Below are 26,058 nucleotides of genomic sequence, written 5' to 3'. Positions count from 1 at the left end.
AGCCAGTAGAAATTAAAAATTCATACCAAACAAAAATTTGGGTCTCAGGAAGATATAAAGAGGGAAGTAATGACCAACAATTACAAATGAAAGAAATGAGACAAGTAAGCACAAACTGTAGTAATAGATGTAATCGTACATAACCAGACAATAAATAAATGAATAAATGAATATAATAGTAATAGTTTTGGTTAGTTTATTTATTACATATTTTTAAGTTCAATAATGTTTTAAGATATGTATCTAGACCAGATTGTTTCAAAGCAGGATACAAGAGCAATTTATGACTATAACATTTAGCTAAAATATGAGCAAATTAATTATATATTGTTCATTCTCGGAGAAAACTGGATTTTTGAGTATTATTAACAAAGCAGGATCTTTGAGTGAAATGTTGCTGAAATGTTGTTTGGAGATGCAACTGCAGATGATTGTCACATGTACACATTGAAATAATAAGCTTTCAATTGTTTCTGCCGTGTTGTTACAGAAGGTGCATTTGTCTGTAATCACATAAGCAATGTATCTATAAATGATAGAATTTACTGGATAATATATATGTATGATTTTTAAAAGCAACTCTTTGAGTTTTTGTTGGGCAGCACATATTTGTAAGGAAGAGTAAATACAGAATTGCATGTCTCACTGTCAAGAGTCCGGTCTGTCCATTTATATTTAGCAGATGCTGCTGCTCATAATAAGTGAATATCTAATTAAGGTTTTGTTGAATTATTGGACAAAAATGGAGATTCCATCCACAGTGATGCTGTAGTAATATCGTCTAACATATTTGAGTCGCAGTGTGACAAGGATATGATGCCAGTTGGCAGCACATTTACGTTGTTAGACAGACATACTAACTCTCTTTTAAATCATCACATGGATACAAAAGCCCATCACTGTCAAATAGTTGAATACTTCCTCCATCAGTGTGAGAGACACATGTTATTGTGGCGGCCATCTTTAATCTCTTGATCACTTTTAATTGTGTTTCTTTAAATAAGCCAAACAGCGCCCCCCTGTAGTTCAACGGCTGGGCAACGGAAATCCGTGCGGTCAGAGGTGGTACTGCATCCGAACAGGAGCGCCGAGCAGGGAGACTGAAGCATCAATACAGGATGAAACTGTGACTAAACCGGATTTTAAATAAGAAATAGTTCAGTCTCAGGTCAGTGGCACTCCGGTCTGTTATCACACTCATTATAGTAAGTTATTTTAAATGAAACCAGCTCATAGTTAGTTAGTTTTGGGGCTTTTTTGAGCTAGCTGACTTCAGTGTGTCAGAGCGGTTAGCTAGCAGCCATGGCGGGAGAAGTTCGGTTATACAAACAAGATGGCGTCAGCGGGACTTCAACATTACCTGGACACATGGAGCAGTTCACCTCCCTGGAGGAGAGGGACTTCAAATAATGTGAGTTAACGTTAAATGTGTGTGTTTGTGTCTGTCTGTCTGTCTTCATCTGCTGGTTGTATGATCACAGTAAAGGTCATATTCTGTACTGTAATGTTACTGTAAGGTGTTTAGCTAACTAGGTACAGTATCACTGACGTTATGGCGGCCATCTTTCATACTTTGCTTGTGTGTCTGGACGGTCGTGTAACGTTAGTTGTTGTTGAGGGGACAGTGCTGCACATTAGGATGCAGCAGAGGAGCCACCATTTCATATTGTCACCATACAATATTATTATAATGTTAGAAATGTTGCGATATTGTCATACATTACCTTTTATTAACTGTAAATTATGTCCCCAAAGAAAAACTGTCAGCATCTGTTTTATCTAATTGGATAAAGTTTTCAGTCTGTTCATCTCACTTTAGCCTTTTTGCAGCAGCAGCAGCAAAATGAATGTAGTGGACTGAAAAAGCAACTGATTATATTATTCCACTATGCTACCTAATGTGTCATTTATTATTTGCCATATTAATGAATAGTAAAATAAATGATACTTGGCACCTAGAGGTGGGAATCTCCAGGCACCTCACGATTCAATTATGATTCAGAGGGTAACGATTCGATAATAAAACGATTATGGATGCATCACACTGCATCAAAATATATGATTTCAGCACATTATTTATTTTTCTCTTTCTTTTAAAATATAGTAGACTGTATTTTTGAGGATTTATAATTAAATAAACAGATTATTTTACTTGCAAGAGGGGAAAACCCAGAGTTGACTGAACTAGTTGATAACCAGCTTTGTAGTACTGGTTATCCAGATAGCCATGTGATGGGTTAGTCAAACCAGATAACGAAATCCTTGGTAAGTTGAACTGGTTTTGTCGCACAGGCCTCAGGTAATTTAAACCTGTAAAAATACTGTCTGCTAGCCCAGCACCTGTTAATCTGTGCTCATCTATTTTCTCTGATAACTTAATGTGTGGTACTTTATTTTATACAGGATGTTTTTACCATGAGCCAGATTGTCTGCAGAGGTCACATCCTCTCTCCACAGCAAACTGACCTGTTGATTTAAATTGGTAAAAATATTTCATAAAGCAGTTTCACATTACAAATCAGCATTTTTCTGGCTCTGTTTGGCATGTTGGAGACAGGCCACTAGCCTAGCACATACTAATGAGTGCTCGCCTTGTTCTCTGATGACTTAAGATCCAGACGTTTTGAGGTTTTTACCATATTATTAACAGAGCTCTCTTTTTCGCTGTGTCTGGTAAGCCGGAAGTCAACTGCAACAAGCAAGCTAACTCGCTGAACTAAAAGTATTTGTATTTAATTGTAGTTTATATTTGTAGTTCTAACTGTATTATATTACAGAGATATTAAGTACAGTATTATATTCATGTTGTTATAGATATCAATATTGCATAGAATACAAAATATGTCATACAAAAGAGTAAAAGTAAAGAATAAAAGATGCACAAGTAAAACAATTTCTACAGTATATGTTTTATTCTTTAAAGCTCCTCACATTAAGGTGGATATTCAAATCCAAGACTCCATGTTTGATGGCAGCATCATTATATCAGATAGAAATAAACAGCTTAAAGAACTGAAAGTATTGACTGAAGCAAAAAAAAACCCAAAACAAAACACAACAGTCGGACACTAGCTGCATACACGGACATATATATACTCATTATATGTTTGACTTCCTGTAAATCGTATTAACTACAGAGACAATCCTGCTGAGTAAAACAAACACTGATCAGTATGAGAGCTGATATGTCACAGATGTCAGGGCTCGTTGAAGTCGTGGAGACTGAAACAGGAGCAGAGTTTAAACTGTTTCAGGCCAAAAGACCGAAAAATCATGCAGTTTAATTTGTAGGGTTTTGTATCAGTTTTCAGACTTGTGCTGGTTTTTAATAACAAATGTGACTATTTCCACAGAGGTAACAGGGAAGGTTATACATTATTTAAAAAAGAAAAATATATTTCTTTCTTTTAGCTCTTAAATTGTAAGACATTATACTAGGTGAGAGGGAAACAGCATTTCCATTCTCTGTATGTCCTGCACATATAGCAATTGACAATAAAAACCTTTTGAACTTTGAACTTAAATTGAAGAGAAGCAGAGAGGATGTTATTGGGGTGTAATGGTTCTGAATCTGACACCAAAGCTGCAACATAAATGTTTGTGGTCTGCCTTCTCATGGTCCACACCCCATTGAACTGTGGGTTTGGAAAATTGTTACACAAATACGCATCCACAAAGTTGAGGAGCATGAATTTGTATGGTATGTGTTTCAAAAGAGCAGAAAGAGCAACGATGACATTAACAGGAAATTACAGCATTGCTGTTTTTATCAGCTTTAAATAGCAGAAATGTTCCTGTGACAGGAGGCAGGTTCCTGTTTGTGTGCAGCTTTACTCATAAGACATCTCATAAGACACCTTTTACAGTAGCCTGCTCTCATCAGACAAACTGCCCACTCAAACAGGAACATTTCTTTTCAGATAAAGAGGTGAAAGAGAAACAATCTGTTTTCCATCGTCAGTTGTTTTTAATTCAGGAAGTGAAATAAGGTAGGCCGAACACTCAGAGACCCTCCATAAAGACAGAATAACAGAAAATGGTGTTTGTTTGATGTGAACGTCACTGATTCACCTGCGCCGTCGAGTCTTTCAGATCTCTGCTGCTGCTTTCCTGCAAACACATGTCCTGTTAAAGACAGATGGAAAAAACAGAGTCACTAAGTAGAAAATAAGTTCGGACTTCACTCAGAAATGTAATCATTATAATAGCACAAAATCAGGTTACAAAGTGTTGCACAGAAAACAAATGTAAAGATTAAGATAAAATACAATTTAATGATAGAACAGATTGCAGTAGAGCCATGTATTAAATCAGTTCAAGAAAATGCAATTGCAAATTGCAAAAAATGTGGTTTTAGGAGCTTGAGTATGGCTATGTCATTGAAAAATTGTTGGGGCGGAGTCACATACCTGGGTTCACGTGTTTTTAGCATGTAACAAAAGCCTTTGTTTTCGACAGCGCTGTATGTACGCAGATATTTGAACAGGAAGTAGGTGATGGACTGTGTTAGTTTCTTGGCTCTCTCACAGTTGGATGGTAGTTGTGTCGAGCTAGGTGTGTCAATGTTGGTCAATGTTTCGGCGGAGCGGGTTTAGCGTTAGCTTGGCCGTCAGCAGCTAACACTATCTCTGGATGGTGGCGTGTGAGGTGAGCCTTCATGTTCATAGTATTCCCAGAGTATTTTATTCTCATATGACACTGCTGTAAATCACATATGTCATATCCAAGTCCTCTTTTCTTTCTGTGTTAAAAAAAAATCCAAAATAAGTCCAGACGTTTGATTTAAACACAGAAGGCACATTTCTGATTTCTGTCTCCGGTGCCTCCATCTTTGTTTTGATGAACTTCCTGCCAAATGCCGCTGACGGAGACCTCTGCTGACCTCACCAGGAAAAAAAACTTCAGCATCATTGATTTTATTGTTCTAGGATTAAAATGTGTATTAGCAAAAATTAATAATGTATATTATAAAAGATCGATACTTGGCGTCCATGTATCGATACAATATCGCCATGCAAAATATCACAACACTCTGTTGTATCGACCTGCTGTGTTAGCCCCTAACGTTTACTGTTGTCACTTGGATGATGGGTCACCGCTAGTTTCGAGCTCTACATTTTAGGCTGTGCAAAACTGATTTGACACAACAGAAAAACATGATGCCCTGCCGTTAGTGAGTTTCATCTTCATTGCTGATAGGCCAGTGGCAGTCGACAAGAATAATATCGGCTGCTAGCGATGTTTGATTGAAAAATTGTTGCATAGATTAAGGCACATGAAGGAGTAGACTGATTATTTGGTCGACATATTTGGTTGTTGTAGGTGAAAGTTACCTTTTGATGATGATGGATGCCACGATGATGATGAGCACAGTGTGCAGAGCAAAGAGAACCAGACGTATAGCCAGCATTGTGTCAACTGCAGCACTAGTTGTTCCTGCGAGACATGTCAGATGGACAGAGGGATGTTGGACTGTAGACATTAAATATCAAGAAGATGGGGCGTCGGTGGCTTAGTGGTAGAACAGGCGCCACATGTACAAGGCCGTTGCTGCAGCGGCCCTGGTTCGACTCCAGCCTGTGGCCCTTTGCTGCATGTCATCCCCTCTCTCCCCCCCCTTCACGCTTACCTGTCCTGTCCATTAAAGGCAAAATGGCCCAAAAAGTATCTTAAAAAAAAAAAAAAAAAAAAATATCATAAAGATCCACTCTGAGATACGTTCTCTGAACTCTGATGTTAAGTGTCAGTCATATATGATATTGAAAGCACCACAGCAGCCAGTTAACTGACCTGGGGCCTCATTTATAAAGCTTGCTTACGCACAAAACGGGGCTTGAAAGTGGCGTACACCACTTAGCACGCAAAGGTTGTGATTTATAAAAATAAACTTGGCGGGAGAATGTGCGCACCTGTAAGCAAACTCTGAGTCATGTGTGTGCACATTTTGGAGGCACTGGGAAGTGGCGACGCAGACGGCGAGGTGGAGAAGTGTAGTCAGATTTTTATTGATGTCTCACACAAATTTAATGTCACGCTATATCCACCTTAGATCCACGTTATCACTGAAATTAAATCCAGCAGCCTTATTTTGCGCTTGGAGTGAGTGATAATTGTTTCATTAAAACATTGTAAAATCCAACTGAAATCCTGAATTGAAATTCTTTCTAAATACGTATTTAATCCTCACTGCCTCTAACGTCTCATTGTCCACTCTGTGAGCGCAGGAGGGGGAGAGGACGGCGCGACTGCATGGAATATATTTATTTATTTAGCTAAATATTTCCAGTGCATTTATCATGTCTCGAAATACAGCCATTAAGCACAACCGTTACACTCATTTCATCAGCCCTACTTAGACATGTGCTGTTCATGACAAAACTGGCATGAAGAAACGTGTTCGCTTATTACACTTTCATCTTTGAATTGTAAGATACACGTTGTATTTTGGGACAGGGATACCACTGGTTCATACTGTAATTCAGGCCGGGTGTCTGATCAGACTAATTGCCATAAACATATAAATACTGCGGTGACCCTCGTGCGTAATTGCGCAAGATGGCACTGGCACATCCTCCTTTTTGCCTCCACCTTTAATAAATGTGGTTCTTTATGTTGCACATCAATGTCAAACATCCTCAAATTTAAAAGCAACACATTAACTTCATGTTGGTAAAGAAGGAGAAATATTTGGTCTACCTTTAGATCAGACCACTTTTTTTTTTCTCTGTCACTGTCCGTGCAGTCCCACAGACACAGCTGACAGCATCAGCAGCGTTGATGTGTTGCCACTTATTTTGCTTTCTTTTATTAGTGATCCCGCTGCTGTGGCCACCAAATAAAACCTTTCTTCAGTCCTCCACCTCCCGTTAAAGGGTCTGTAGCTCAGTCTCGGAGAAATTCTGTGTTTTGGTTCGTTTCTCACACCTGTCGCTGTGACTCACACAACACTCGCGTGCCGGCTTATTTATATGCAGATCACATTCATGAGGTGATTTGCATGACCATTTATGGTTGAACTAGGGCGTGTAGAGGGCGGAATATGAGGCGGATCTGGGTGCGCACAACTCCAGGAGGTCTGTGATTTATAAGAGAACATTGCACGCAAGTGTGCGTGCGCACAGTTTTATAAATTAGATTATTTTTTGGCGCACGCCATTTTCAGCTTTTGGGCGCACGTCAACTTTTAGTATGAATCCTAAGCACTCTTTTATAAATGAGGCCCCTGGAGGTGAGACTGTTTTGTCAACTGCTATTTCCAAAGTCAAGAATCATGGTAATTGTACTAACATTGGGTATTTAATAGGGCCGTAACGGTACATGTATTTGTGTCGAACCGTTCGGTACGCGACTTCCGGTTCGGTATGACTCTGTACCGAATTATTGGGCGCAGGATATTATTTTATTTTGTTTTATTTTAATTCCGTTTTTGCGAGCTGAACCATTTAAAATATCTAGTTCCCGTACGGACATAATTGAGTGATGGACCGAGTCCCGTAAATCTCCGCTTTCACTTTGTGCAGCACATTCTCGCATTTTGACAACATGGCAAGTGAGCCTGACGAACCTGAAGACCCACCCGCAAACCTTAAGTCCTCCGTTCGGGAACACTTTGGTTTCAGGGTAAAATACGAAGATTGAAATAAACAAGTGGACAAGACAAAAGCAGTGTGCCGACACTGCAGAACAGCGGTCGGGTATGTACTTGGAAACACGTCTAACATGCTAACGCATCTAAAGCGACACCACCCGAGTATCAATCTGGTGCAAACTACGATATCGTCGTCGTTTAAAAAGAAAGAGCGTTTCCCTGACCATCGCGCTAAAGAAATAACCAACGCCATTGGAGCTGAGTAAAATTGTTTAAGCTGCACTTTAGATATAAGCATGTTTTGTTTACTGCACTTTAACAAAGTGGGAAAGCTAAGTAAGTTCCTAGTAAAACTGAATCTGAGCAGGCTTTAAAGCTGACCAGCTGCACTATACTTTTTATTTTACTTGAGTAAAACTGTTAAAGCAGGAATGTATATTTATATTTTTCATTCAAAAAATGTGTTAAAAAAACAGCAGGATTTTATTTTTCACTTTTATATTTCTATTTTCATTCAATGTGAAAAAGCAGGATTTTATATATATTTATTTCATTCAAAAATTGTGTAAAAAGAGTTAACTGCTGTGGTGGTATGTTTTAATAAGGTTATCAATAAGTAAAAGATATTTAGTAGTTGTCAATTTTTTTCATTACTGTACTGAAAAAAAAGAACCGTGACTTGTGTACTGAGGTACGTACCGAACCGAGATTTTTGTGTACCGTTACAGCCCTAGTATTTAATTATTAGCAAAATTGAATTTTAATTATTTGATTTTGACTAATGATTTATTAGTACAGAGTTGTGCAGTGGGAGGAGAAATGTTTTTATTTTATTTAATTTCTCATTGCCAGTGTTGGCGACTGACATGAAACTCTCTTGGGTCCTTTATTAAAAGCCAAAGCTGCAAGAAGTCTGTGGACATACGCTGTGGACTGAGCCCTTGCCAACTTCAGTTATATATACTGTGACGAGTTCACTGTCATCTCGTAAAGTCCACGAGGGTAGAGACCGTAAGCCACTGATAGACAGCCCTTGAGACTGTCTTGCTTGTTGCCATGGAAATATTTGAGGTAAGATTACAATCATTGTAACTGCTGTCATGTTCTGTCTGTTCATCTGCCCTGCAGATAACAAGATTTGCGTAAATCTCATGTACAGGGTTGTTTTGTGAGATAACAAAATACATTTCTAAAAAAAAAAAAAAAAAAAAAAACCCTACTAAGTCAAATCTGTATTGCAATGCATTGTGGGCAATCAGATCAGTAATGTGTTTTGTAGTCTGTCACCAAACTGACAGGAAAAAACCCTGACTTGTCAGGAACTGTGTGAATAACTCAAACTGGTGGTCAGAACATAAACCTGTATGATAGTTACATTATTCAGGAGAGTTCTCTCACATTAAGGAGCTGTACATGGTGTTTATTAGATTTCCACCACAGAGAAAACGATGAAACAAACCTTCAGCCTCCACATTCAGGCTGTACGGCTGGGAGAGTGTGACGCTGTTGTTCCTCAGACGACAGGTGTAGTTCCCAGAATCCTTTGCAGTCAGAGGGTCAAGCTTGAGGGCGGGGCCAGTCTCTGGGAGGGCGGAGCCATCTCTGAACCAGGTGACCTCCAGCTGGTGGAAAGTGCACACTGCTGTGCAGCGCAGTGTGACTGATTCACCCTCTCTCATCTCTGTCTCAGTCGAGGAGCTCTTTATCCTCATTTTAGAATCTAAAGTAATGTAAGGCAAAAACATGTTGATTATTAATATGACAGAAACACGTAACACGTGTTGATTATCGTAATATATCATGCTTGGGTGGGGATGAAAATAAACAGGATGGTACTGTCCTGCTGCCGTCTTGATAAAGCGCTCTGGGATGCTTTCACTTCAAGTGTTCATACATAGCAGTTGTTTTGCTGTGTAGGGGTGGGTATCCTTAAGATTTTATATATAATATGAAGATTTATATCAACCCATTTGGCAGATACAGATATCAGTATATCCATTTCCCCCCACCTAATGTTAGTGACCATCAAGTCTCTCTCTGTAGTGGAATGAACATCATATTATACATACATGCTCTCATCATGACGGCCCACCAGCTGATGGAGACATGAAACACTGTTCGGTGTCTGTGATATTCAGTCATTGTGCAAATTAAGAAAAAGAAGCATGTTGGCTGATTCTGAGGATATGCCTGTATTATCATGCATCTCTAGGTTTTTTTTGTTTTTTTGTTGTTGTTTTTTTTCAAATGGTTTTTCATTAAATTTTGAGTTTTCATAGTTTTTTCTTTGTTTTATTTTTACTGTAAATCAATTTTAACTTCATCAGTTCAAAAGAACTGGTCCCTAGGTTCAGCTGTGAAAATGGTTGGGGAAGGTGTAACTGAACAGGGTGTTTCTGCAAAAGAGAAGCTGGCTCAGTGCTGAATGAAGGTTAAAGAAATTAATTATTTTTAATATTGCCATTGTTATCATTGATAGCATTTTCATATGATACTCTTACCTCTGACTGTGACTTTCACTCCTGATGATCCAGTAAAAGTTGCTTTGCTGTGATTAGTTTCCACCCTGAAGCGAAAAGTTGTGTTGTCCTCCTCCTGTAAATTGGTGATCTGTAAAGTGCAGTTTCCCTTCTTGTCACCCAGGTATCTGTAACGAGGGTTGTTGTTGTTTGATTCGCTGTCATACACAGACGGAGTGCTGCCGTGACAAAGGAGATGGTTTGGGCACCAGACTACTCTGTTGATCTTTATCAGAACTTCTTTTCCATTTTCAGTGACAGACTCCAGTGGTTCAAAGGTGCAGGGGAGCGTGACAGTCGATCCTTTCATGGCACAAACAGGATGTGAATAGTTCACACTCTGACCCACAGCACCTGGCAAAACACAACACAGTGATGACAGCTGAGTTTAAGAGTTAAGGACCTTGATTTAGACGGAGAGCTTTGATGTGGAAACCAATTAAAATTAGCCTTCAGTACTAAATAATAAAAGAACTGTATCAGAGCTTCAATTCTAAAATCAGAGATGTTTCTGGATTTTATCAATTCAGTGTGAAAAACTGAAACTGTGACAAAAACATCATCAAAGATATCAACATAATATACAGTAACATAAAGTCCAAGTCTTACCAGCCAGCAGCAACATGAAGCCCCAGATAATCTTTTTGTCCCAAACTGCCATCCTTACTTTTTTATTCAGTTGATTTAACTTTTTTCGTGTTAAAATGTCCGATCAGTCCACAGCAGTGGTGAGAAACACACTGGCTCACTGTGAAACTGAGATGGCGCATGAAACCTCTGTGGTTACGATCCCACTTCCTCCTTTCTTTTCAAAGAAGTATTAGCCTGCTATTAATATGTTTTTAATTCGTCGTGTCTAATCCACTTCCTGTCATGTTGATCAGAAACACTGTCTCCTTTCCTCCATATCAGGAGGAAAGGAGTTTCACCCATGAAGATAAATAGAGGAACAGATGTGATTTAAAGCCATTCGTTTTCCATCTCTTTGTAGTCCTCATGGCGCCCCAGATTCAAACGTCCAAAAACACATAATTGAAACCACAAAATATCTCCATACTGCTCGTCTGCAGTGATCCAAGTGTCCTGAAGCCCCGACATAAAACGTTGGGGCGCCGTCAGCCTCCATTAGGTGGAGTTGTGTTGCTACCTCCTCTCCCCTTGGATCTCTGCAAGTGATGTGAGGACTCTAAAACTTCACCTGAGCCTCCCTCGGCATATGGGTGAGTAGATAATGGCTGAATTTTCAGTTTTGGGTGCACTATCCCTTTAAGTTTTATGCGCACTATATACTGCGGCGTATGTGTATGTGTGTGTGTGTGTGTGTGTGTGTGACAACGGCCATCCTTCAACCTCTCTGACTGTGCAACGTTGGATCACCATTTTAGAGCCACGACCAAAGATATCGCCGTGTTTCTCTCACGTTGGTCATCTTTCGTCTGGCTTCAGGCTTTAGTTAAGTAGTGTGGCTGAACAGTTGCTAGGTATGATGCATTCTTTTAACAGATGTGATTGGTTGGCAGAGACACGCCCTTTTGTGAGCCTGTAAGGTGTGAGGACACCCAGTGCAAATGAACTGAACTGCATCACAGTGAGACTGAAAGTGTTGTCAGTGTTAATGTGTTCACTCTGCTGATGGAAGGTTGAGACAGACTCAAGTCATCACTGCTGCACAGTTGCATTTTTTCAGTTTTCCAAGTATCTCAGTGTTGTGATCATTTTATTTCTGGTATAAATGTGTGTGTATCCCAGATGACATCCACCACACATATTATTCTTGCACGATCTAATCTGTAGCATTTCATTAACTTTTATCTTTACCAGGACCTAGTCTTAACTTTAAGGGGAAATTCTAAAACAACGTCACAATTCTAAGAATTTTCTGAGAATGTCGTCACTAGGTGCGACTCTTTGTACGTGAAGCTTTGTGAATATGGCCCCAGAGCTTTAGGTCAGGCTAAGGGATTTAGTTGTGATGCTTAAGGTTAGGGTCAGGATCTAGGGAATGCGTTATGTCAGTGTCGGTGCTCACCCTACAGCTGTAATGATTAGTTGATTATTTAATTGACAACTCTTTTGATAACTGAATAATCATTTCAGTTTTTTTTTTCATCTTTTGCTGTGAGAATGTACATGATGATAATAAGCTGAATATCTTATATCGTTTTTTGGACAATTGGTTGGATAAAAAATATAATTTAAAGACATCCCCTCAGGCTTTGGTAAAATTACACACAGGCATGTTTAAGTGTTTTCTGACATTTTATTGACAAATCAGTTATTTGAAAAAATAATGGTCAGTAATTGATAGTGAAGGTAATCGTAATAATAGTTGCAGCCTTACTCACAAGTACAGCAGCACATTTGAGCTGTAAACAGTCACACAACAGTTTTTTCCTCTTTTTTTTAATAACTGCTCGTGAGTGAATTGATGTGTGTGTGTGTTGAACTCTCCGAAGTACAAACCTTTCTGTGACATGAGTGGAAATATATAAATGTGCTGTCAGCGTGAACATCTGATCGTCAGGTGAGAGCGCTTCAGTGTGCTGGGTTAGTAACAGACGTCACACTGAACACTGACCACCACTCACCTGTGTTTCAGAGATCCTCTCGTCCAATCAGAGGGCTTCATGGCCCGCTGGCCGCCTCTTGAATGGTGGTTGAGAACTCACGGTTCCACTGAGATGGAAAGACAAGGAGGAGGAAGAGGAGGAAGGAGGGATGAAGGTGTGTTGTTCTGGCGGTCCTCCTCACGGTGACTCAGCAGGTCTGCAGGTTTATAGAGACGCCGCGATGCTCAGTCTGTCACCACGGAGACAATGGCCTGGCTGCTCCGCATCGCCTGCATCCTGGTCTGCTGCCTGGAGCTGCTGCAGGGCAAAGCTTCAGGTAAACTCACCTGGGACTGTGACGGTCTGTCTGTCTGCCTGCCTGTCTGTCTGTCTGTCTGCCTGTCTTCATCGAAGCTGTTTGATTTTGTCTCTGTGTCAGCCCTGTGATAGTCTGGTGACCTGTCCAGGGTGAACCCTGCCTCTCGCCTAATGTCAGCTGGGATAGGACAGGATAAGCAGTTATGGAAAATGGATAAATCAGTGAATGAAACTTGTGTGTCCACTTTTAACTGTGCTAATTGTAAAGATCTTCTGTGTGTGAAGCATCCATGTTTTAGAATTTGTAGCTTCTTTGCAGCAGCATCCATAATTGAATCTTTGATGACTGTCATGACTTCATACGAGTCTGGACAGACATGCCTGCAACCTGCAGCTTGACTTTGTGGAGTTTCACAACACACATTGGTTATTCTAGTCAGCTGTATGTCTGTTTTTATCTTCCAGTAATTTCTTCCGTATGTACAGTAAGAACAAATTGAAACCAGAGTCAGATTGTGTGTGTGTGTGTGTGTGTGTGTGTGTGTGTGTGTGTGTGTTCACATACTTTGCCAATAAAGCTAATTTTTGGCTCTTATTGAAAGTCAGCTCTGGATCAGAGGTGGTGTAGCAGAATATGTGCAGCAGCTGAGAGCAACAGGGGATTTAGAAACAAGTGTGAGGAAACAACACGCGTCTTTGCCTTCCTTTTTCCTCATACTTCTGTGTAAGTGTTTCCTCAACAGTGAAGTAATTCTGACACAAGACAGCTGAGAGTTGGAATTTTCTGACAGAGCGGTAAGAAAACCCACAGGGTTTACCTTGTTTATTTGTGTCATTTGCAGTCTAATGAATTCGTAATGAATTTTTTAGGTGATACTTTTATTTTCAGTTCATGCGACATCAGCAGCTAAGAAGCTGAGGTCGGCATGTCTGTGATGATGTGTGATGACCACAGTTTGCTCATTAATGTCTGTAAAACTGAAGACATGATGTTTTATCTCAGAAGCTGTGTTTGTACATGCGACCATGACATCAGACAGGTCACTTCTTTATACGGGGGACGTAGACAGTGGTGTCACCTGTATATGTTGGTCAAGTTACGAATCAGTGTTACATCACAGCTGGTTTGGAAACGAGTCTGAGATGATGATTTGTGTTACTGGTTGGTGGAAGGAGGGTTTGTATCCTTATAAACTGTTATGGTGTGCTGTTGGTGATGATTTGTTTTTGGAATTCTTGTTTCTTGTGAGTGGTTTGTTTTCAAGATGTTTTTTATTGTTTATTTACTAGGGATGCACGATAATGGATATTTTGACGATATATAACAACTCATTTGGCCGATATTCAGTATATCCATATATGATAGAAGATTATGCAACTTTCTTCCCCGAATCCTGTGATTAACCTCTTTACCTGTATGTTTGGACCACCCCAGTTTATCTTTATTATTATATGTATTTTAATTTATGCAGGCCTACTTATGTAACACCTGGTTTAAGACCATGTATTTGTGTTTGCATTGTGTCGTACGATAATTTCATTGTCTCATAATATGCATTTATAAATAATGTTTCCTTTAGGAGCCCTCAGGAAAATAATTCACAGCCTTTTGTTTTACTTTATGGGGGTTTTGTAAAACAGAGTTAACTTGGTAGAATTCAGGTTGACTGGCTGGTAATTTGCTTGTTACGCTGTCAGACTATCACTATCAGCATGGAGCAGAACAGCCAACAGTTAGTAGGAAAACCGAGTGGAGCCTGTGCTGTTGCAGCTGAGCGTGCGCCATGTCCGCCACCAAAAAAGGACTAAACAATGAGCCTTAATGTTCCTTTCATTGTCACTTACAAGCACACAGCAGTTACCTCTTCTGCTTTGTTGCTCTGGCTGTAATTAGTGCAGTTTGAGGCGACTACCTGTGCTGTTTCATTTACCTGATGTTTTGTACATGTTGACTTAGTTGGTTAAAAAAAAAATCAGGTTGTAAAATATCGACAGAAATATCGGCTGATTCTGATATTTCATTTTGAAGCCAATATCGTCCGAAACCAATGACATGCCAATGTTATCGTGCCTCCCCATTATTTACTAAAGTTTCTGTACGTGACATTCAGAGCATTAATTATGTATTTACTTATGTAAAGATACAGTGGAGTAATGGCATCCTGAGATTGAAGTCATGCTCCCTCTGTTGTGGAAGCGTGGCTCCTGCAGAAACACAGCACTGTGGCTAACATTGTTAGCTGCTAGCCAGCAGCTCAGCCACCTCCATGTCGAGGTGCTGTTGTTAAACTGTGACAAGTTGCTATCCCGTGTTGCTCTGTTTTGATGATGCAGCCAAAAAAAGGTCAGTTTATTGACAACAGTGAAACCTGATGATTTCATCATCAGCCTTTAGAGAGCACGCTGAGCTGATCGTTTAATTATTTAAAATGATTTATTATTTGCTGATGATGTCGTTGTTTCTTATTGTTGTCTAGAGTACCAGCTGGAGTCAGAGACCCTGAGCAGATGTGAGTTGCTAAGGGGCGGGGCTGTTGCCAAGCAACAAGGTGACGTCCCTCACTGCACACACGATGGCAGGTTCAGGTAAATATCTGCAGCACATATTTGTGTTTCTGTTTCTGTATCTGTGTTAAAGAATGCAACAAAATGAAATAGAAAATACAGAGAACATAAAATAACATTAAATCATTTAAACGTGTCGGCGCCATCTTTAGTTTCACAGTGTTAACAAATAGACCTTATGTGCTGCTTTGGCTTGAATTATGTCTAACAGTTAAGTTATGACCAATTTAAAAAAACATGATGGAGTGGAGTGTGTGTTTTTATTGTGTTTTTAACATCATTCTTCCATCCAGTTATTTCCAGAACTGTATGCTGGAGTTATAACAAGTGTGTGTGTGTGTGTGTGTGTGTGTCTAGACCTGTGCAGTGCAGTGGGCGGGGTAACGAGTGTTGGTGTGTTGACGCTGAAGGTCAGGAGGTCGTCGGGACTCGAACCAACAGCTCTGCGCCTCAGTGTGAGAAACACAACAGCACCTTAACACATGCTAAATGATCAGGGATGTTACAGATCAGGTGTTGTGATTTCCCTGATAATGGCAGTCTGAGTTTATGTCAGCCTCCATTTACCTTAAATTGAAAGTTATATTATGAAGACCAGAATTTAGAATTTTAATTACTGACAAATCTGTTCGTCCGCTGAAGCAGTGCAGAGTCTGTCCCTGCCTCTTTAGAGCTTACGCCACATCCACGGCAGTCACGGTCTTTCTCTAAGTGTACTTAGGTGACGGGTCTATCTGTCTGTCTGTCTGTCTGTCTGCAGGTCCGTCTCCCTGCCAGCTGCAGTCGGTCCTGCAGTGTTCTCCTTCAGGTCTCTTTGAGTCAGTTCAGTGTGACTCCAGCAGGGGGCAGTGTTGGTGTGTGGATCAGGACGGCATGGAGCTCTACGGGACCAGACAGGCCGGGACACCTCAACGCTGTGCGTACAGATACTACTGATAGTCATACTGATCCTGCTGATGACACTGACAACACTACTGATGATATTATACACCAGGGCTTTCACGTTAAAATACAAAGAGGTCCAGTTACTCAAATTTCCTCCCAGCAAAGGTCCGAACCTCATAATGTCTAACTGCTAATAGCCTGTGTCTGCCAAATAAAATCAGCACCGCACATTTCCTTATCATTTCAACAGCATTTATTTTCAGTTTTCAAAGTGGTGAACTTTGAACATGGAAAACAAATAGTGCAAGAAGAAGAGAACAGGACCACATTTCTACTGTGACGTGTTCATGTTTACAAACAGGAAGTGACAAATCCTTCGTAGTATGTCTTTAAGGATTTGTATATAATGTGTTTGACCTGCAGGTCCCGGCAGCTGTGAGGTGAGGACCAGGCGTCTCCTGCACGGCTCCGGGTCTCAGTCTCCTCCTCAGTGTGACACAGACGGCAGCTTCCTCCCTGTTCAGTGTAAATTCATCAACATGACCGACAGGAAGGAGCTGGACCTGCTGCACGCCTTCAACAGGTACCTCACCTGTCTGTCTGTCTGTCTGTCTGTCTGCATGCCTTCAACAGGTAACTCACTTGTCTGTCTATATCTCTGTGTGTATTTCAGTGTGTATCTCTGTACATGTGTGTCGTTTCAGGTTCCCAGAGGCCTTTGAGACGTTCAGTAGTTTCAGGAAGTTTTTCCCAGCAGTTTCTTCCTTCTGCTTCTGTTCAGACAGCAGAGGCAGAGAGCTGGAGAACACAGGTACGTACACACACACACCCCTACACACACACACACACACACACACACACACGATGATGATGATGGGGGATCATGATAAAGGCGTGCACTTCGTGTCCAGGTGTGGAGCTCCTCCTGTCTGAGGTGTACGACTCGGCGTTCTCCGGTCTTCAGTCCGATCGCTCCTTCTCTCAGACCAATATCTACAGAGTCCTGCAGAGGAGGATGCTGGGAGTTCGCCTCGCCCTCACCGGACACTTCAGATGTGAGCTGTGTTCATTTCAACTGGTTTCAGTCTTCTAAAACCATCGAAGCTGGTTCCATGTTTCTAGCCTGAATAGATGGATGATGGTGTGAACTGAATCACACTGGTTTAAGATGCTGCTGAGTCCTGCTTCAAAGTGCGTTTCATCGGATGTAAACTGGTTTAAACTGCCTCAGAGTGTTGAGCTGTCCATTTTATAAAACCCCAGAGGAAACATCTGGACCAGGAGACGCTGGTTTAAACAGATTACGTCTCCCTCAGGTCCCTCCGCCTGTGAGGAGGAGCAGAGGGCAGCGATGGAGACGTCCAGTGTTCATGTCCCGTCCTGTGAGACCGGAGGATCCTTCACCTCCAGACAGTGTCAGCAGGGTGGGCAGTGCTGGTGTGTCGACCCCACAGGGAGGGAGCTTCCTGGGACACGTCAGCACGGAGACTCACTGGTCTGTGGTGCGTTTACTGGAACTGTAGACAGAAATACATTTTGTGAAGGGTTAGACACTAGCTACAAAATCTGATAATGAAAATGACTAAAATAAAATTTTTCCTTTCCTCTCCTCCTCCTCCTCCTCCACCTCCACCTCCTCTTCATACTTCAGGTTCAGGTCCTACTGACTGTCTCTCTCAGCGTCGTCTAGCTCTGTCCCGGCTCTTATCCGGTCCCGTTGAACCTCCTTTCCAGGCCTCCACTGCCAGATCCTCTGCCTCCTGTCTCCCCCTCCTCCGGCCTCTCAGGGAGCTCCTGCCGGTGGAGACGGACCCCACTTCCTTCTTGTCTCACCTGGTCGAAGTCCTCCACGGTCTCTTCCCCTCAGTGGGCGGAGCTCTGCAAGCTCTAGCTCGCTCCTCCCCTCAGCGCTTCCAAGAGAACCTATTTGGAGGGAAGTTCCTGAAAAGCGCCGCCTCCTTTAACTTCAGCGGGGCGGTGGGAGCACGGGGAGCCCTCGGTCTGGACCGCCTCTCCTCTCAGAGCGTCGCCATCAGCCTCCAGAACAACAAGGACCTGGTCCTGTCCATCAGCAGAGCTTTGGAGGACCCTGCCTTCCTCTCTGCCCTCCAGCACACCCTGAGGAGCAGCAGCAGCTCTCACTCTGCCTCTCTGCAACAGGTCAGACACAACACATCCTCAAACACTTCATTATACTGACGCCGAAAATACATCGGACATGGGCACGGCGTGACATGTCAGCTGTATCATGCCCACAGCAGACCATGACCATGCTTCATCTTGTTGTTTTCCAGGTTCTGACTCCTCTGCTGCGCTCCTGCTCCGAGGACGAGGACGCAGCGGCCATCTTTGTCCCCAGCTGCACACCCAGTGGTGGTTTCCAGGAGGTTCAGTGTCGAGGTGAAGAGTGCTGGTGTGTGGACACTCAGGGTCAAGAGGTCGCAGGGTCGCGTACTGCCAATGGTCGACCTCGGTGTCCATCCCACTGTGAGAGAGAGCGAGCAGTGGCGCTGAAGGTGAAAGGCAGCTTGGCGGCCGGTGCTGAGATCTACGTCCCAGCGTGCTCTGAGGACGGTGACTTCCTGCCGCTGCAGTGTGTCGGGTCACGCTGCTTCTGTGTGGACGCTGAGGGAAAAACAATTACTGCTGGGTCGACAGGTGGTGCCGTCACATGTAAGATATCAGACGTGCCTCAGATTTTACATGTTGTTATGTTTTTAAAAGTTTTGAAACTACCTGAGAGAACATCTGTTGATGCTCTGTCTGTTGTGTTTCAGGTCCAAAGAGAACAACACAGAAGCTTCAGTCCTCTGCAGGTCAGATTAAACTTATAAATCCAACACTCGACACTTCTGTGACTCTTCTTACAGACCATGCCGCACGCAGAGTCTCTGAGAAGTTTCTATATTTTACAGATCCATTGGGATTATTTATTTTATTATAGTATGATGAAAAGTAAATATAATAAAACACCTTAACATTAACTTGCAGGTCCGTGCTCTCAGGCGTTGGATGAGGTCACAGCGTTCAGACAGGAAGTGAAGAGCCTCATCACTCTCTCTAACTCCACCCACTTCCCTCTGGGATACGGTTTTCTATTGGCCGAAGGTCTGCGTCTGACCCCGGAGGAGCTCCAGATCAGCCAATCGGAGGAGGAGCTGCAGATCTCTGATAGGCTGCTGAGCCGCTCCAAAGCTGCTCTGCGATTGGCTGCTTTCTCCAGTGAGTGAAGTGTGGATGTTAAGATGAACGACACCAGCCAATGAAAATCCAGATTTTAACCTTGTTAACACGTCCACATTGTGTTTTTTACATGACATAACCCGAGTAGAACAAGCAGTCAGCACCAGAGCTGTGAACCAATGACAGTGTCACAAACGCAGATTCAGACAGTCGGGGTTTGTTATGTCACAAACCTGAGGAACCAATCAGGCAGGGTGGGGCTTTCCATATCATTAGCATAACGCTACAGTAGGGTTGCAATGGTATACCATGATATTAAAATTGACAGTTATCGTACCGTGTACATTTCTTTATGTACAATATTGAACAGAAAAGCAGCTGGACAGAAAACATCTATTTTCATTATTTCCAAAAGGGAAACTTTTAACACAAACTTCCATCAACAAAATGGTTTCGAGTTTCAGTTGTAGTAATGAAACAGTTGTTAAACCAAAAATAACCCCTCTGGTTTCATTCTTTTGAGGGTCATTCTGACTTATAATAATATCAATTCTTTAATACCATGACACCATGAAACTGCAATATATTCCGAGACAGTTATTGAACTGTAAAAATCTCAAACTGTTGCAACCCTATAGAAAAACGAGGGGCATCAGAGGAGAGGCAGGAGTAGCTGCAAATCTGTATTTTGCAAGTTAAGTTTCAGGTTTGCTTAAACTTGTCAGAGCTGGTGATCATGAACAAAGAGTATCTAACATTAGCAACACATTATTATCTGTTTTGATAAAGATGGGTGGGGCTAATTTGCGTATAGATCCGGGCATACTAAATGAGGCTATATATATATATATATATGTGGGATCATATTCCCATTTGATTATTTCCAGCCTTTAAATGATTTCTTTCCTTCCACACAGTCACTGGTTTAAGTTAGCTTGTATTATCTATCTGGTTTCTTGTGATAAATGATCTCTGCACCTCGAGAAACTTAGCTTTTGTTTTTTCTCAAGAATCGACCTTAATTAACTCGTTATCATGAGAGAACAAGCTGCGTTATCTCAAGATGAGAAAATAATTAACTGATGATCTTGAGCTAATGGCAGGGTTAGAAAGGATTTTTTTTTTACATCTGTCACTGTGGCTGCTGGATTCCAAAATCTGCCGGCCACTCAATAGATTACTGGTTGCTGATTTCCATGTCGGATAATGACATTAAAAATAGGTACATTTCATGCACGACTGTCCTCTGCTTCCATCATATTTTCATATCCTGGGCCATAAAACATTTTCTTAACTGCACTGAGGATTTTCTCCTCTTTATGTGGGTATGAACTTCCTGTGGACTTGCCTGCAGCGCTCACTCCCATCTCCTGTTCTCTGTTTTGCAGCTGTCCAGATGTTCCTGCCTCCTCAGCGTCGTTCATACCGGCCGTTCACCCCACAGTGTGACGCTGACGGACACTGGCTGCACACACAGTGTTACCACAGCACAGGTCACACACACACTTATAACACACATGCAGATGAGTTATTGTGTGGTTTTCTTATACATTTACAGTGTTGGTTCATCACTCTGTGTGTGTGTGTGTGTGTGTGTGTGTGTGTGTGTGTGTGTGTGTTCAGGTCAGTGTTGGTGTGTCGATGAAGATGGAGAGTACATCCCTGACTCTCTGACGAGCCGCTCACTCCACCTGCCCAAATGTGAGACAACACACACACATTTTAAAGACTGTGTTTGAATCACACAGATGCACATGATTCATATGTTAACAGAGGTTATAAACATTCTTCAGCACTGATGTGTAAAGGAAGCTCCTCCTGCTCTTCACAGATCAGTTTATCAGATGAAACTTAATGTTCTGACCCAAAAACAGAAACACAGCGTCTCTGTGATTAAAATGAAACTCAGATATGTCTTCTTCCTCTGTGCCACAGAGCTCAGATCTTGTTTAAAAACACATCAGTGAGTCACACTGTGTCACTGGGTGACATGTTCCTTCATTACCATGAACACACACTCTGTAGTGTATTCCGGCTCAGTTCCATGTAGGGCTCTGGGATGTGGGTAAATATGTTACCATGATAATTATCCAAAAAAGTCAAAGTCATTATTTCTTTCAAGTTTAAAGGTTAATTTTTTTGCTCCTGAGTGAAAGTTGGAGATTATTGATATCTGTGATTTAAACTTAATGAAGGACTGATGATGATCAGTGATCAGCATAATAGTTATTTAATGTCAGAACATGACAAACAGTAGAGCACTTCACAAATCTGACGTAGATTCGAAACAGTTATAATTAATATAATGTCAATAAATAAAACAATAGATAGACAAAGAAATCTTAAATCTGTCCAGAGCACACCAGACGGTTTAAAACATTTTGTTGTTTTAGTCGATAATGGAAACAAAAGAATTTGACAAAAAAAAATTCAGCTGTGGTCAGTGTTTTGTACTACTACTACTTATTCTGTTTCATGACAGTTGGCAAATGGCGTTTAAGGTGCATTACTGCCCCCCATGGTTGTATGGGTGGTTTAAATAACGGAGGATATATTGAACACTAATTATAGCACTAATAGGAAAGTACTCACCATAGCACCAAATGTGGATTAATCCACCGCTGAAAATAGTCCCAGTCAGAGTCTCCATTTCCTGTTTGTTTGATTCAAAACTACAGTGAGCAGCTGTGTTAGGAAATTACTGATGAAACTATATATTTGTGAGAAGTGTTGAATTATCCTTACATAGTGTGTGTGTGTGTGTGTGTGTGTGTGTGTGTGTGTTTTGTAGGTCTGACTCGCTGTCAGAGAGCTCAGGCTCACTCTCTGCTCTCTGGTTGGATGAAAGGATCTGACCTCACCACCACTTCACCATATGACCCGAAGTGTGACGAGGTAGGAACCTTTCTGAGAAGACAGAAGTCAGACATACATTTTAATAATTTCCTTTCTTCAGTCTTGAATGTTAGTCTTTTTAACTTCAAATGTATTTTAATTTGGAGTAACATGACAATCTTAGTTTTTAAATTGTAATCATTGTTTCTTACATTATCTTTATCCTTGCTGATAATCCTGTTTTATTCTACTGACTTTTTTGTTTATTGTTTGATTGTTGTAATTTTTAGTTCTACAAAATTGTATTTATTGTTGCATCACTATTATTATTTTCTGTGTTGTTTTAATTTTGCCATGTGAAGCACTTTGGGCTGAATGTTTTGTTGTATAGATGAATAAAGCTGAAGAATAGAAAACACTCTGAAACTTGTAAAAACTGTGTGTGTGTTTCAGGACGGTGGTTTTTCAGTGCTGCAGACAGGAGGCGCTGCAGGCTGGTGTGTGAACCCTACAACTGGAGAGACAATACAGACGGCCAAACTGAGCGCCGCTGGACAGCTGACATGTACGTATACACACACACACCTGTTAGTGATGTGTTCACTGTCACACTTCAGTCAGTAAACTGATAAACTGTGTGGTGTGTTCAGGTCCCAGCTGGTGCGAGCTGCAGGGTTCCCAGTGTCGCCCCGACGGCTCCTTCATCCCACTGCAGTGTGATGCCACTTCCTGTTGGTGTGTCTCTGAGGATGGGCAGGAAGTAGGCGGGACCAGAACACTTCGACAGACAGGACAAACACCATCATGTGACCGTACGTGAAAACACGCCCCCTCTTAAAGTCATTAATATCAGGTTTACTACTTACTTTTCTGATTCACTTCAATACGTCAGTTTGATCTTGTGGACGTTTGAGGAGCCTCAGTTCAGAGGAGGCTGCAGCTGATTGGTTGTTGTTCTCCTCTCCAGGCCCTCTCTGTCCTGACTCCGCTGTTACCCACGGTGCAATGGTGTGCCGCCCGGCAGCTGATGGTCAGCAGAGCTGCGACCTCGTCTGTCACCGTGGTTACCAGAACTCACTTCCTGTCAGCAGCTTCCTGTGCGAGACTGAGAGTCAGCGATGGGTCGGAGACAACAAACCTCTGAGTGGAGCCTGTCAGAGTAAGAACTGATCTTTAAAGGACTGTGCCGCTGTTTGTAAAGTCCACTGATTACATCGTTACTGATCATTTTATAAATCATCCGTCAGGTTTTAGATTGATTTAGTTTGTTTCTTAAATTTTAGATGTTAAAATACTTTTGATAAACAAGAAATGAAATGTTGTCAATATTCTTTGATCTACTGTCTGCTCCACATAGCACAGCACATTCTTTCTTTTTACATAAACTGTTTCACTTTGTGTGTGTGTGTGTGTGTGTGTGTAGTCTCTCAGCCTCTACATTCGGTGTCGACCTCTCAGCTCTGGTCGTTGTCGTCGTCCTGCTCTCAGATCAGCAGTTTACAGTCTCTGTTGTTCAACAGGATGACCAGCAGGGGGCTCTGCTCTGCACAGGTGAGCTCACCTGAACTCCACCTTCCACTAAAAAACCTGATACTGAAGACTGCTGCACTGCTCTGTGTTTATACACCATGTTAATAGAACATACACCAAACTGTGACGGCCCGATTTCAAAAGAAGAAAATGGAAGAAAAGTTTTGCATGTTATAAATTAAATTATAGGAAGTCAGAATTCAGGTGCTGAATGATGTGGTCGTCCAAAATCTGACTTAACATTTTGTAGTTTTATGAAACCAAAATTATCATGTAGTTTTTTTCTTTTATTTGTTGAAAGGGGCCTCTATTATTTCACATTGAGAATTTTTAATATTCTAATTATGATCATGATCATTCACAGGTGATTTATTTATTTAAATACATTTAGAATTTGAAATGTTTTACAATAACCAACATGATTTAATAATGAATGAACAAACATTAACACATTAGGAAGCTCTCGCAACTCCACCGAGGCTGCTTTCAATTTATTTCAGAATAAAAAAATATTGGGTATTTTTAATTTGCATTTGGATCTGCATCACAATGCAGAGCATCATGGGATACGTCTGAGCGCAGTTTAGTCAGGAGAGACTTGTTCTGAGAGAGAAGAATATTTATTTACATGTGCACATGAGAAATGCCAATCTTTGGTCTGAACTGGATGTTAGAGGTTAAAGTTAAAGTCCATAAAATGTTCACAGGAAACAACACAAATGTGTGTCTGTGTTATTTGTGTCTGTAGCTTCCCACGTCCGGTCGCTCGGTATCAGTGTGTGACGACTCATCAGTGCGTCTGCAGTGTGACGGCAACGACATGTTGATATTAACCATCAGATGGACCGCCGGCCTGTCTGACCTCCCGACCTCTGACCTCCCTGACCTCCACGACATCGGTGAGCAGACACAAGCAGCACTGAAACATGAGGCATCAACTGTCCACCACACCCCGTTTAAAAAGACTTAATACAGTCACTTAAACTTGTGAATGCTTCACAGGCAGAAAACAGGTTTTATTTTCATCATTACAGAAGTTTTGATTTATTTATTTGTTGACATGTTTTGTTTTTTAAATGTAACATGTTTATGTCTTTTTAAATCTCAGGCCTGTTTCTAAGTGAGTCCAGACTTCTGGAGGGCGTTCAGAGCCTTCTGGATAATATCCGATCCATGGTGACATCAGACCCCAAACTGGTTTCCATGACAACACCAAGCTTCGGCTGTTCCCATGGTTACCACCTCGACAGTGACAGTGAAGGCTGCGGTGAGTCAGTTCATGCTGTTCGTTCGTCGTAGTTGACAGTTAGATCTGATGGGTGTGAACGGCGATTTAGTTTTTCTCTGTCTCTGTTTTCACAGTCATATGTCCGGCTGGGAGTTTCTCCAGGGAGGGGGCGTGTCTTCTGTGTCCTCAGGGGACCTATCAGGATGAAGAGGGGCGGGACTTCTGCAACAGGTGTCCAAGAGGCTCCTCAGCTGCTGGAGCTTCATCTGTCAATCAGTGTGAGTCCTCAGTACGAACATGACGTGAACTGAAGCCAGTGAACTGCAGGTGGAGGAATATGTGTGTGTGTTTACCTCTGTGTGTGTGTGTGTGTGTGTCAGGTGTGACAGAGTGTCAGAGGCGGGGCCTGCGGTGTTCAGAACAAGGTGACTTCCTGTCAGCGCAGCCTGACTTCCTGTCCGGCAGGTGGAGGTGTTTCAACAATGAGGGGGCAGAGCTTGAGTGGACCAGCAGTGAAAAGCCTCTGACTGATGACGAGTGCTCAGGTGAAATCTCAGCAGCCAATCAGAGAGCAGTTTACATTCATCTGTGTCTTAACTGTGACGTACTTTGTAATGTGTGTGATTGTGTGTTTTGCAGTTCTCAGCAGGTTTCAGGCTGTTCCTGGATCACATCTGATTGTCGGAGCTGAAGACGCTGAAGTCCTGCAAACAACAACCTCTGACCTCACATCCTGTGTCCAAGGTGGCACACACACACACACACACACACACACACACACACACACAAGCTAAATAATTTATTACTGCACATCAGTATTGTCCAATATTCGTCTTGTTGACTGTCATTGGCCTGTCA

General features: G+C 41.7%; 2 protein-coding genes and 1 long non-coding RNA gene across 6 annotated transcripts in view; 2 read left to right on the top strand and 1 right to left on the bottom strand.

Moving 5' to 3' along the window:
• Nucleotides 1-1,039: 1,039 nt before the first annotated feature.
• LOC125893013 (uncharacterized) lies at nt 1,040-12,919 on the top strand. The gene is made up of 4 exons (XR_007449823.1): nt 1,040-1,411; nt 8,485-8,659; nt 11,099-11,327; nt 12,707-12,919. It is a non-coding gene; the product is annotated as an uncharacterized LOC125893013 (long non-coding RNA).
• LOC125893002 (B-cell receptor CD22-like) lies at nt 2,907-11,121 on the bottom strand. Of its 2 annotated transcripts, XR_007449821.1 has the most exons (6): nt 10,717-11,121; nt 10,090-10,461; nt 9,048-9,308; nt 5,334-5,436; nt 4,410-4,741; nt 2,907-4,125 (listed from the first exon to the last, which is right to left on the bottom strand). XR_007449821.1 is itself a non-coding variant. In XM_049583409.1 (5 exons), the coding sequence occupies exons 1-5, from the start codon at nt 10,766-10,768 to the stop codon at nt 4,089-4,091; spliced, it is 825 nt and encodes a 274-aa protein (XP_049439366.1). In that variant the 5' UTR covers nt 10,769-11,121; the 3' UTR covers nt 2,907-4,088. The 2 variants fall into 2 exon arrangements, 1 of the variants encoding a protein (XP_049439366.1); XM_049583409.1 differs by lacking the exon at nt 4,410-4,741.
• A 4-nt stretch (nt 12,920-12,923) lies between the features above and the next one.
• Nucleotides 12,924-26,058, top strand: part of tg (thyroglobulin) — a 29,487-nt gene continuing 16,352 nt past the window's right edge. For 2 of the 3 annotated variants that reach the window (XM_049583393.1, XM_049583390.1), the window contains exons 1-24: nt 12,924-12,993; nt 15,452-15,560; nt 15,897-15,994; nt 16,300-16,455; nt 16,848-17,007; nt 17,129-17,235; nt 17,336-17,479; nt 17,741-17,926; nt 18,076-18,584; nt 18,719-19,097; nt 19,202-19,240; nt 19,416-19,646; nt 20,996-21,100; nt 21,231-21,308; nt 22,399-22,502; nt 22,896-23,007; nt 23,093-23,254; nt 23,410-23,601; nt 23,866-23,993; nt 24,721-24,871; nt 25,081-25,239; nt 25,335-25,478; nt 25,581-25,745; nt 25,840-25,944. In XM_049583393.1, the coding sequence (XP_049439350.1) occupies nt 12,924-12,993; nt 15,452-15,560; nt 15,897-15,994; nt 16,300-16,455; nt 16,848-17,007; nt 17,129-17,235; nt 17,336-17,479; nt 17,741-17,926; nt 18,076-18,584; nt 18,719-19,097; nt 19,202-19,240; nt 19,416-19,646; nt 20,996-21,100; nt 21,231-21,308; nt 22,399-22,502; nt 22,896-23,007; nt 23,093-23,254; nt 23,410-23,601; nt 23,866-23,993; nt 24,721-24,871; nt 25,081-25,239; nt 25,335-25,478; nt 25,581-25,745; nt 25,840-25,944 (3,793 nt within the window). Of the gene's footprint in view, nt 12,994-13,753; nt 13,770-15,451; nt 15,561-15,896; nt 15,995-16,299; nt 16,456-16,847; nt 17,008-17,128; nt 17,236-17,335; nt 17,480-17,740; nt 17,927-18,075; nt 18,585-18,718; nt 19,098-19,201; nt 19,241-19,415; nt 19,647-20,995; nt 21,101-21,230; nt 21,309-22,398; nt 22,503-22,895; nt 23,008-23,092; nt 23,255-23,409; nt 23,602-23,865; nt 23,994-24,720; nt 24,872-25,080; nt 25,240-25,334; nt 25,479-25,580; nt 25,746-25,839; nt 25,945-26,058 lie in introns of those variants that run through there. The other variant, XM_049583394.1, reaches the window with a different exon arrangement.

This window comes from Epinephelus fuscoguttatus, linkage group LG8 (assembly GCF_011397635.1).
Source record: "Epinephelus fuscoguttatus linkage group LG8, E.fuscoguttatus.final_Chr_v1".
In the NCBI taxonomy this organism is placed as follows: domain Eukaryota; kingdom Metazoa; phylum Chordata; class Actinopteri; order Perciformes; family Serranidae; genus Epinephelus; species Epinephelus fuscoguttatus.
Note: the sequence above shows the minus strand (reverse complement) of the source record. Positions and strands in the feature narration are given on the sequence as shown.